This window comes from Amblyomma mixtum, chromosome 9 (genome assembly GCF_055824585.1).
Source record: "Amblyomma mixtum isolate Tamu chromosome 9, ASM5582458v1, whole genome shotgun sequence".
Taxonomy (NCBI): Eukaryota; Metazoa; Arthropoda; class Arachnida; order Ixodida; family Ixodidae; genus Amblyomma; species Amblyomma mixtum.
The window spans coordinates 61,262,054-61,274,872 of record NC_143020.1 but is presented as its reverse complement, the minus strand read 5'-3'; the positions used below and the strand labels follow the sequence as shown (position 1 = coordinate 61,274,872).

General features: G+C 44.9%; 1 protein-coding gene across 1 annotated transcript in view; it reads left to right on the top strand.

The window, feature by feature from the left end:
* Positions 1-10,915, top strand: part of LOC149329270 (protein CIP2A homolog) — a 50,653-nt gene extending 39,738 nt beyond the window's left edge. The window contains exons 19-21 of the mRNA XM_089560181.1: positions 881-963; positions 6,235-6,374; positions 10,505-10,915. Coding sequence (XP_089416307.1) covers positions 881-963; positions 6,235-6,374; positions 10,505-10,648 — 367 coding nt within the window. The 3' untranslated portion in view covers positions 10,649-10,915. The remainder of the gene's footprint in view (positions 1-880; positions 964-6,234; positions 6,375-10,504) is intronic.
* Positions 10,916-12,819: the final 1,904 nt, after the last annotated feature.

Genomic DNA, 12,819 nt, shown 5'->3' with positions numbered 1-12,819 from the left:
TAGTGAAACAGTTTGCTGCGAGCAGTTGTGCCAGAATTTTTAATGTTGGCAAAAATGAACGGGAATAGGTAAATGTGCAGAGTTTAGGGTGCTTGGGGAGTCCAGAATGCGGTGCAATCAAGCCAAGGGTTCAGCCCGCCACGGTGGCTCAGGGGTTACGGCGCTCGGCTGCTGACCCGGAAGACGCAGGTTCAATCTTGACTGCGGCGGCTGAATTTCGATAAAGGCGAAATTCTGGAGGCCCGGGTACTGTGCGATGTCAGCGCATGTTAAAGAAAATTTCTGGAGCCCTCCACTACGGCGTCCCTCATAGCCTGAGTTGCTTTGGGACGTTAAACCCCAATAAACAAACAAACAAGCCAAGGGTTCTACAGATCCCAATGTTAGAGCCCCAGGCATACCTGGTTGAAGAGAGCTTGACAGCGTACTGAATTTCAAAAAGGGTAACGGGTTCAGCTTAAGTTAAGGACAACGCAGCGAGCTATGGAAAGAAAAATGATAGGTGTAACGTTAAGAGATCGGAAGCGGGCAGGGCGGGTGAGGGAACAAACGCGGATTAGTGACATCATAATCGAAATCAAGAGGAAGAAGTGGGCTTGGTCAGGGCATGTAATGCGAAGGCAAGATAACCGCTGGCCCTTAAGGGTAACGGAGCGGATTCCAAGAGAAGGCAAGCGTAGCAGGGGGCGGCAGGAAGTTAGGTGGGCGGATGAGATTAAGAAATTTGCGGGGATACGGTGGCCGCAACTGGCGAAGGACAGGGTCAACTGGAGAGACATGGGAGAGGCCTTTGCCCTGCAGTGGGTGTAGTCAGGCTGATGATGATGAACAGTGAGAGCCACACTGATCTCGGCTTCTTTCTTGTCTCACCACTGAGCAGGATGACCAAGGCCAACGAGGAGCTCGAGTTGTCCAACCAGAACCAGGAGAAGCTGCTCAAGGAGCACGAGGCCAAGATGAAGGGTCAGTGAGAGAGAGAGTGTCAGGGCAGCGCTTATGTCACCCGAGTAGCTACTTTCACATCCCCATGTGTGTGCAGTTTCTAAACGTACGAGTCTGTTTATCTGTTGTGATTGTTTGTGCAAAAGGACTTTCCAGATGTTTTATGTGTTATACTCAGAAGTTGTTGTAGAAGCATTGTATATGTGCTAAAATTTGCAAATACTACGTACATACATCAATGAAACTTCGATGTATCAAACATGTCTGTCAAGGATTATTGCATAGATTGGACTTGTCAGAGTCTCTTTAACTGACACACATAATTTTAGCTTAATATACTGAACACAGTTTACGCATTAAATGGGTGTGTTGAATTTTCCACCTGCCATCTCCTGCCTGTACCTAACCATGTTCGGTAGTATGTACAGTCGCTGACAGAATAATATGGACCACGCTTCTGCATTCAAACTCTTCTGTTGCGTTGAGTAACAGGAATAAAAAAAACGTTTGCTGCCTTTATGTGCAAGGGCTGAAGTAAATATTACTTGCATACACATCAATACCATATATGTACTTGCATAATGAACCTGCTTTTTTTCCAGAAAAGTTGACATCACTTTGAAAGTAGGGTTCATTACAGGGGAAAAAAAGTTCAACAGATTTTTGGAAGGGTCAGAATCTCATATCGTACCCCTTTCCATCGTTCCGTCATCAACAAACGCACACGGTGAGATGCGTTCATGCCTCCGGTGTTTAGCGTCGTTCACTTTGACGCAAGCAGACAGTTTTGTGGTAGCCTATGGTGCCGGCCAATCGCGATGAGATAAAGCGAACATGCTGAGCGCCAGCCGTGAAGGTCAGATGCATGTTTTTGCACAAGATTACAAAAACACACAGGATGGTTACAAGTGTGTAAGGCGAATGTTTAAGCCTTAGCTTAGAGCACGCAATGCCTTGGCACTCTGCCACCCACCACTCTGGTATGAGCTCTCCTCAAAAAATAAACAAGCAACGATGTTATGTTATTGGGGATGGCGCGAAAACTGACAAACCCCCTACAAAAAGCTAAAGACTTAAAAAAAGTAAATTCTAGACGACAAAAGTGGAGGGCGAGTACATTATGCAAGTGATTCATTAGGCGAGTATACAGTAGAACCCCGTTCATACGTTTTTCACCGGACCGGGAAAAAAAAACGTAACAGCCGGGAAAAACGCAACAGTGAGGAAAGCACAGAAAATTAATGAAAACAGTGCAGCTTTGACTTGAAACAATTTATTTCCGCAAATTGACCCTAGGACTTCAAAAAATCGAGAATGGTGGATTGCAGTTTCTTTCGCTCGCATGAAAGAACAACGCGTTTCTCAATAGCAAAGGCCGCATTTCTGTCAGCGTTGCTTTGCGGTGCGGCCACACCGCACGCAGAAGTGCTGTGCAGTTCACGCGCTCACTGCAGTCCACGCTGAAGCGACGTTGTGCACAGCGTCAAGCACTGAAATGTTCGTAGGCTGCTCGCCGCGCTGCTCCCGGTAGGCCGCCCCGACTGCCTGTCGACTGCGTTTAGTACGTCCAGCTTTTCCTCAAGGGGAAGCGCCTTCCGCTTACGCAACGCTATCACGCCATCAAAGCACGATAAAGATGTTGTTGTGACTGAGAGAAGGATGAAAAGGAAATTGCACGGGCCTGCCGACTGGCTCCAGCCGAGCCACCACCGCTGTCACTTGCAGATAGAGGAGAGTTAAAAGATAAAAATAAAGAGTGAAAGAAAAGACTCGCGTCGCAACAACTGCGTCCGCCGAAGCGAACGCTGGCTGAGAAAAACAGATAAGCGACCGCAGCCACGCGCCTCCTCGTCACCACCTCCCAGATAAAGATCGCGGCATTCGGCGTTCACGAGGCAGATAGCCATCTAGCGGTGGCCTCTCCAATTCGCTTGCGGCTTCTTGCAGCCAGTTCCGTAGCCAAGCCTGGTCAAAACTCGTCAAAAATCAAAATGCCGGTTGGCGCGCATTGCCTGGGCGGGTTCGGGGAGCCCGGTTGCGACGTATCATGCGGGATCGTTTCCTCAGCTACGACGTAACAGCGGGGTTCCCAATACATTGGATCCTATGGAAGCTATGCCGGGACCCGAAGAAAACGACGTAACAGCCGGGAAAACGCAGCAGTGAGGAACGTAACAGCGGGGTTCTACTGTATACGGTATCTGTTACTTTGCTCAAAGTAGCACTTTACACAATCATCAACATCGCCGTTTAACTGTCAACGTGTACAGTTGTAGCCTTGCTGTGAACTATCTACAGTGTGGCAGTCCAACTGAAGTCAAGTTAGGAGCTTTGAAAATGGCAGTTGCCATTGCTCTAGGCACAGTTTTTCAAGTGGTATTGCTGTGTGGGGAAGCCAGCCTAAATGGCCATTGCAGTTTCCGGAATAGCCATAAGTATCTTTAAAACAGCATCAAACCTTGTTGTCTCCCTGTCCTTTAGTTAGGGTTGCGGGAGTTGCCACACCTTCAGAACTATGCAGTTCTTTCTTATGTTTGTGGCAAAATTTCAGGCTGCAAATTTCAGCTACATGGAACTATTACGTGATTTTTGTATGTGTTTGCTATAGTGAAGTTTGATTGTATAGTGTATTAGCATGCACATTACAATCTCAGTGTGCACAGAATTCGAGAACATTATCACGCTGCTCGTAGCAGTTTTTTTTGTTCTCGTCCTGGCATTTCTTTGTAGTGTGTTGAAGAATTCTGAATAAACCGTGATGATGATGATGAATTCACTGAATAGGTGACCTGCCGTGGCAATTCAGTGGCTGTAGTGTTTGGTGCAGAGCTTAAGTGTTTAAGCTTGATCTCGGCTGTGGCAGCCATATATCAATGCAGGCAAAACACAGAAGTTCCTATATACCGAGATATCAGTGCAGAATAAAGACAGCTTGGTAGGCAAAATCAATTTGAAGTCTCTTAGTCCACAGTGTTTCATTCATGGGGGAAAACATTATTTAATTATCAGTTAAAAATTAATTATTATCATCTGACTCACTGGGTAGTCATTTCAGAAGAGGGGAGCATCGTAGCAGAAAATGCACCCATGAGCTTTCCAGTGAAATAGTGCACAAAAAAATGGATGCCTTCCTAACGTTTCTAGGAAGAGGGCAGGGTATGGCGGGGTGTGTTCGTGGCTGTAGGTGCACCTATATAGCAGCTCTTGATCGTTGTTGATTTTTGTCCGGCATAAACCTCCACAGTATTGTGTTCTGGAAGGGATGCTGTATTTGGTTTTTATCAGTTATACCCGTGCCACACGGCCAGATTTAACGCCATTAAGTGCTTACTGCCTTAAGTGGGGACGAGGGTTTTAAAAATAACTTTTTTATTTATGGCTAGAATCTCATGAAATTTTGCACACAGATGCATTTTTCTCTTCTGATTCCAAATATGTAATCATAATTGATCTGGTGTTTTTAAACCTTACAAAGTCTGGAATGTAATTAGGTAATTTCTTACACAGCTTTAATGAACTTTCTCATTGCATTTTGTTGCGTTTGTTTGCATGAATTGATAGCCAGAGAGTTCCCATACCCAGTGACGTTCTTCGATTTTCTCTGAAGGCACAACATCCTGATAACTATGTCAAGAGTAAAAGGTTGCAGTATTTGACACTGCAACTCGTTAAGCTAAATGCAAATTGCTATTTATACATGGCCTAAACAAAAGAGGTAAGAATGTCATCGGGTATGGGAATTTGCTGGCTATCAGTTCGTGTAATTAAAAGCAACAAAATGCAATGAGAAAGTTCATTAAAGCTGCGTAAGAAATACCTAATTACACTACCACTACAATTCAAGGTAACTTTTGATAAGACCACCAGCTCAATTGTGATTACACTTTTGGAATCAGAAGAGAAACACACATCTGTGTGCAAAATTTCATGAGATTCTAGCCATAAATAAAAAGGTCAGTTTTAAGACCCTACTCCCCCCTTAAGTTTTAATGGCATTCTTGCGGTACCACATGCTTAAATTTAATGGCGTTAGCCTTACTGCCATTCGCGACCTACTGAGTTCACCGCAGCTCATTTCCCCGTGCAATGCGTACTCTCGTTCCCATTCCTCACGCAGAAAAGCATGAATAACAACTTCCTAACCAGTAGCAAATGGTTAATTCGTAACATTGTCAGGTGAAGCATCTAATATATGCCGCGCTTTCGATGCGAAGAGCGCCATTTTAACCAGCCTTTTTGACAGGTACTTTCGACTTGGGTGCTGACATGCGAGTTTATGGCTCTTTTTTCGACTTGTAAAGCAGGAACAGCCGTATTTTCTGGAAAATCATTTCTACATTACATTTGAACCACATTCCCGATATATTGTGCTCATTAGCACTGTTTACATTCAGATGAAACTTTTGACTGCCTTGCAAGCGTTATTGTCATCCTCACTTTCGATAATGGCATCAAATGTGGACGTGTAGCACCAACTGCGAAAATAATGTCATTAACAAACTTAAGGCCTTAAGGGGGGACACTGGTCTTGAGACAAAAATTTTTTATTAATGAAGTCACAGTTACGAAATCTTCACGGAATATATATTTTTGTGTGCTGATTCTAAATATGTCATTTAATATCATGTAAAACACTTCCTCGAGCACTTATGCACTTTTTATGCTAGTATTTTGCGAAGAGTTTTGAAGAAAATTTGCTGCGGGAAACTCGCTGAAATGTACGCCATTGGGTTCTCTTGACACCAAGGAATACAATAAGGGTAAAATTGTCTTCCTGCCTATCATAGAAATTAAGTTATAGAGGTTTGAAGTTGTTGCTTCAGAAATGAGAAGGAAAATGTGTATTCCTGTTTCTGAAGTGGCAGCTTCAGTGCCCTATTACTCAAGTTCTATGAGAGCCAGGATCGTAATTTTACCCTTATTGTATTCCTTGGTGTCAAGAGAACCTAATGGCATACATTTCAGCGAGTTTCCCACAGCAAATCTTCTTCAAAACTCTCCGCAAAATAATTGCATAAAAAGTGCATAAGTGCACAAAAATAAATACATGTGGCCTGAAAATTTCATAACTATGACTAAATTAATAAAATTTTCTTTTCAAGACCAGTGTCCCCCCCCTTAAGTATTTACTGCCATTTCTTTTGCGCTTGTGACACGGGTATTAATCTTGCCCTTTCATATCATCTCTTCGGTTTGCTCTGGTGTTTTGCTCATGTTGCCCTTATTATCTTCTTCGTCTTTCTGCGACATTTTTTATAAAATCTGCTTCCCTCGTTCTGACCCCCCCCCCAGACCAAGCCAGGGGCATGCACAAGCTGCAGAGTGGCCTGGAGGAGAAAGCAGCGCTCCTCAAGTCCCTCAAGGCCGACAAGAAGAGCATGCAGGGGGACATCAACTCGCTCCAGAAGGACAAGGCAGAGCTCGAACAGCAGGTGAGGAGGAACGGGGAGCGGGGATCCCCCGTCTAAGCGTGAAAGATTAGATGCGGGACGTTCCTTTGGGAGAGTGCGGTTCCCAAAAGAAAGGGAGTCTACGTGAACCTTCGGAGCCTGTGTAGTGCCGAGTCCCACGCCATGTATATTTGGCTGGCAAAATATTAACTGCCTTTATCTACTTGTTGACGAAAGCAGTGATTTGGTGGTGTGTTTTGTGGAATTATGGGGGTCAGCCTTCCGCCCTCACACTCCCAAACTGCGGATGCAGCGTTCCCGCTCGCTAACCGCGGAAGGGTTCGTGCTCAAGGGAACAAAGGGTGAGACGACAAAGCGTGAACACTCATATGCTATTTACCGTATTTACTCGCATAATAGGCACACCCCCAGTTCGGTCGCGAAAAATCGGATTTTTTTATTTCCGCGCGTAATAGGCGCACCCCGAACTTGGCACTGTGATCAGTACTGTATTTCCACGATTGCAAGCCGACGCCTCCCCACCCCCACAATCTTTATTTTAACACAGTTCTTGCTTAACTTACTACTAGTCCTCACTAGTGCTGCTGCCGTCGCAGATGCTGCTGACCCACAGCACGCACGATGACATCGCGTGGAACAGCCGCACACAGTTTTCAGGGATGCTCACTTTAAACGTATGTGTGGAAAGCTTCGTCAGCCGGAAACCTTCCCGACTTAGGACCCCGAAAACCGCGGCGATACGAGTCGCATACGAAAATTTAGGCACGGCGCAGTCGCAACTGCCGCACTTCTTGTCCACATCGGATTTCCGGCCTGCCGCATGCTTGCCGTGTTCAAGATTTAACTCCCAGTCGTGTAGCTATTAACGCGCTTGTCCGTCGTGCTAAAGTAGCTACGCTCGGCGACAGCGCGAGAAAGCCACAACTACGATGAACTAACACGACAGAAACCGGCCCTTTGACAGCCATAAAAAAAACTGGAGCTGGTGATGCTGATGTCGATATGGATAGCGAAAGCTCGCGGCGGACGAAAAAGTTGATGATGATGATAAGCTTGACTTTGGGCTCTATCCGTGGGCGGTACCTAGAAGCTCCTGTGCGCGTGTGTGGCCTCCGCGACCAAGCGCGCGTTGCTCGCAGCCGGAGCCCATCGCGGAGGCCACGGCGCGTGCATTTCGAAGGCCATTCCCGCGTGGATCGTGGAAAGTTTGGGTGCGGCCCTTACATGGATATTTTTTTAAAATTATTTCCTTCGGGAAAACAGGATGCGGCCCGTACACGGGTGCGTTTGTGCGGCATGTTGAATTTTGCGAGTCGAAAAATTTCCGGAAATTTTACCCCGTGTAATAGGCGCACCCCTAACTTTGAGCCGGATTTTCTGGAAAAAAGTGCGCCTATTAAGTGAGTAAATACGGTATTACGTTTGCAAATAACACGCAGAGTGGGCCAGCTAGCTACAAAACATCAACGAGGCATTCCTCGGAAATAGAAGGCTAACGTAAGAAGGGTTTCCGACTGACTGGTTGGGGCAGGGGCGCTACTTCGGGGGTGTCGGCGGCGAACGTTTGTACGCGCCGACAATGGCGACCAGGTTTTCCCGTGCGGGCCGCATTCTTTGGTGCAAAGCCATCCCCCGAGCATTTGCAAGAGCAAAACTTCCACATACTATATCAACATCCGTGGCTGCTCTGACGTCCATGTGCTATATCAACGTCCATAGCTATTTTTGAGTCTAAGTGTATTTTTGCACGTTTAATTAACTAATTACACCTCATGAACCAAATTTTTCCCACGACAACATTTTATTGCACGCTATCTGTCGCAATCACGCTTTCACAAATTTATTTTCAGGGAACGACTTAATTGTGCGGACAAAGTTGCAAACACTCTTTGCTGACGCGACAGAGTCTTATAATGCTCTCGACGTCTGTATTTCAAAAGCAATGACTCAAAAACTTGACTGTTGCAATACAGTGGCCCGCTATGTGGTGGGTGAAATAGAAAACTGAATATGCAGAGCATTTCTCGCATAACTGTGACGTGCGTGCCTGTAATCTGAACTTAATTCCTGCTTTTAATCATGTCATTCAACCTGTCCTCTGTGTTCATGATACCTCTACTTACTTGCCGGTTTTCTTTTGCACAATTTTGTTAAGAATTTAAGGGGGCACACTGGTCTTGAAAAAAAAAATTTTATTAATGAAGTCACAGTTATAAAATCTTCAGGGAATATGTATTTTTGTGTGCTGATTCTAAATGTCATTTAATTTCATGTAAAACAATTCCTTGAGCACTTATGAACTTTTTATGCCAGTATTTTGTGGAGAGTTCTGAAGAAAATTTGCTATGGGAAACTCGCTGAAATGTATGCCATTGGGTTCTCTTGATACCAAGGAATACAATAAGGGTGAAAATGTCTTCCTGCCTATCATAGAACTTAAGTTATAGAGTTTTGAAGTTGTCGCTTCAGAAACGAGAAGGAAAGTGTGAATTCCTGTTTTTGAAGTGGCAGCTTTAGTACCCTATTAGTCGAGTTCTGTGAGAGCCAGGATTATAATTTTGCCCTTATTGCATTCCTTGGTGTCAAGAGAACCCAATGGCATACATTTCAGCGAGGTTCCTGCAGCAAATTTTCTTCAAAACTCTCTGCAAAATAGTTGCATAAAATGTGCATAAGTGCTCAAGGAATTGTTTTGCATGAAATTAAATGACATACTTATAATCAGCGCACAAAAATACATGTGCCCTGAAAATTTCATTACTATGACTAAATTAATAAAATTTTCTTTTCAAGACCAGTATCCCCCCTTAAGCAGTTCCTTGTGTTGCTGCACACTTTATTTTGAACAGCCCGAGTTTTATAAGGTGCACCGTTTTCTTGCTTTTCAAGACTACCACTAACCCCCACCATATGACCAGTCACCATGGCCATAGGTGGCAGACTCTTCAGAGCATCCTCTTTCAGTCGTTTTTGCCTTCAAGGACTGGGTGAATTAAGGAGAATCCCCATTGGTGATCAGTTGAATGCTGGTTGCATTTTTGATTTATGTAGTCTGTATGGTGTACTGTATCGCATAAAATGTCGTTCACAAGCGAGACCCTCTGGCACTCTCGCAGCCATAGACAGTCTGCATACAGCCCATGAATAAACAGAACGTAATCCGCACATGACTTTGCTTATCTTTTTTTCCTTTGGGCAACAATATCGACATTGGAGATAGATTGGAGATAGATTGGAGATAGATTGGAGATAGATTGGAGATAGATTGGAGATAGATTGGAGATAGATTGGAGATAGATTGGAGATAGATTGGAGATAGATTGGAGATAGATTGGAGATAGATTGGAGATAGATTGGAGATAGATTGGAGATAGATTGGAGATAGATTGGAGATAGATTGGAGATAGATTGGAGATAGATTGGAGATAGATTGGAGATAGATTGGAGATAGATTGGAGATAGATTGGAGATAGATTGGAGATAGATTGGAGATAGATTGGAGATAGATTGGAGATAGATTGGAGATAGATTGGAGATAGATTGGAGATAGATTGGAGATAGATTGGAGATAGATTGGAGATAGATTGGAGATAGATTGGAGATAGATTGGAGATAGATTGGAGATAGATTGGAGATAGATTGGAGATAGATTGGAGATAGATTGGAGATAGATTGGAGATAGATTGGAGATAGGTTGGAGATAGGTTGGAGATAGGTTGGAGATAGGTTGGAGATAGGTTGGAGATAGGTTGGAGATAGGTTGGAGATAGGTTGGAGATAGGTTGGAGATAGGTTGGAGATAGGTTGGAGATAGGTTGGAGATAGGTTGGAGATAGGTTGGAGATAGGTTGGAGATAGGTTGGAGATAGGTTGGAGATAGGTTGGAGATAGGTTGGAGATAGGTTGGAGATAGGTTGGAGATAGGTTGGAGATAGGTTGGAGATAGGTTGGAGATAGGTTGGAGATAGGTTGGAGATAGGTTGGAGATAGGTTGGAGATAGGTTGGAGATAGGTTGGAGATAGGTTGGAGGTAGGTTGGAGGTAGAGCCACTTGTCGTAACTGTCACTGAAAACTCATTGTACAGTCCGAGAAAGTTTATTGGCTGGAACCTTACTCATAGGCGAAACTGTCTTCTCTGGCATTTATGCAGGTACGTGATCTCGAAGTGCAGCTCCGCAAGAAGGAGGAAGCTTTGCAGATCAAGAGCAACCAAGCTGCCAAGATGAGCGCCGATCTGGACAAGTTGAAGAAGATGCAGGAGATGATTCAGAGCATCAGTGCCGGCGTCATGTGACACATCTCCCTTCTTGCATAATGTAACCTTAATGATGCATGCCGCCTTCGGGCAACACAGTCTGACACAGGCCCTGGGGATTTGGCGGAATGAGTAATTTACTAACGTAAGACCATAACTTATCGTCAGCCAATTGTGTCTTCTGCCCTCGTATTTATTGCGTGTGATGTAATTATTGTGCAGTACTTTATCTACCGGACATGCCAGTTCCCCAGGGCCTCACAATTTTATAGATACACGTACAATAAACAGAAGCTGTCTGTCCAATTTGGTATTGTTATTGGCTCTGCATTTTACATTCTTTGTTTCCTAGCAAATGAATATGAAGCTAGAATTGCAGCAAGTGCAGTTTGGTGCGTGAGCCCACCCACTGACCACGACATAATCAAAATTGAGGGAAACTGAAAATTTGTTCAGATTAATCGGATTTCGAACTTAGTGGAGTGGACACACAAATTTTTAGTTGCATTTGTTTTCTTTGGAATGTTGCTTTTGACATTAGTAGACATTGCACGCTAAGTGGAATCATCCTGGGCCCAGTAGATAATTGAAATTGGAATTCTTCCAGGTTGTCTTCAGAAAGTTATATCTTCAGCATCCAACAGTTGGTTACAATGTCACAAGTAAGTTCAGAAGTGTGAAGCATACAAAAAGTGATGTGATCTCTGCATTGTCATTTGAATTGGCTCCAGCTTTTTGACATATCATCGACGTAACAATGTCCACTGCAGGACCAAAGCCTCTCCCATATTCCTCCAATTAGCCTACCTTATCCTGTGCCAACTAAGGCTGCCTTATCCCCACAAGCTTCCTAATCTCATCCACCCACCGGACTCTTTGCCTTCCTCTGTTATGTTTGCCATCTCTGAAAGAATCTAATCAATAGCCGGCTGCCACGGTGGCTCAGTGGCTATGGTGCTCGGCTGCTGACCCGAAAGATGCGGGTTTGATCCCGGCCGCGGCGGTGGAATTTGTTTGGAGGAGAAATTCTAGAGGCCCGTGTACTGTGCGATGTCAGTGCACGCTAAAGAACCCCAGATGGTCGAAATTTCCGGAGCCCTCCACTACGGCGTCTCTCATAGCCTTAGTCGCTTTGGGACGTTAAACCCCACAAACCAAACCAAACCTAATCAATAGCCATTTTTAAGGCGAACGCTTTACTGGCCTAGTCAAGCCAAGGTCATTCAAGGTCATCGGTGCCGCAATTCGATCTTCATGTGGAGGTGTGGCAGCCACGTGACATATCACGTCATTCGCAGCAGCTGCAAACGGGCTGACTATGTGACTATGTGACACGTGACTATGTGACTCGCTGTTTGCTGGAAAAGGGAGTCGGTGCCGCTCTCGCGGCATTCGCATTCCATTTCTCGCTATGGATGGAGCGAGTTGGCCGGAGCCGTCTACGTTGTCGAGGTGATTTCGCTACACCATGCTTAGCTGAGCTAAACTGCAACCATTTCTTTTAACAGGTATGCAGGGGTGCGAAACGGAGAAGATTGCAAGTATGAAAAAGTCGCCGGAAGGGGCTTGTCAACTTTCGTGCACGATCGTGGGTTGATGGCAACCATGTATCGATTGAGCGAGGTCTTGCACTCTTCTCAAAAGATGTTTCAAGGCCCCTTTATTTTAAGCCTTTCCAAGGAATATGCCTTGGCAGTGCTTGACAAGGAAGCGCAGCAGCAAGAGGTTTGGTTGGTTTGGTTTATGGGGTTTAACATCCCAAACCGACTGAGGCTATGAGAGACGCCGTAGTGGAGGGCTCCGGAAATTTCAACCACCTGGGGTTCTTTAACGTGCACTGACATCGCACAGCACACGGGCCTCTACAATTTCTCCTCCAAAGAAATTCAACCGCCGTGGCCGGGATCGAACCCGCGTCTTTCGGGTCAGCAGCCGAGCGCCATAACCACTGAGCCACCGCGGCGGCTAACACAAGTCACCACCCCTGTCTGTTTCGGTGACTGAGCCATGCTTCACTATTGGGCCAGGCATAGGCAGTATAGAAGATGCAAGTATCCTGGATACTATCTTTCGATACATTGGTGTATCAATATTAGGCATCACTTGCCAAATGTGAAAATATCGGAGTATTGGCACCGAAAATTGATTTTTAGTGTATATTGTATTTGATACTCGATACTAAAAAAATGTGCCACATATTTTTGACGCTG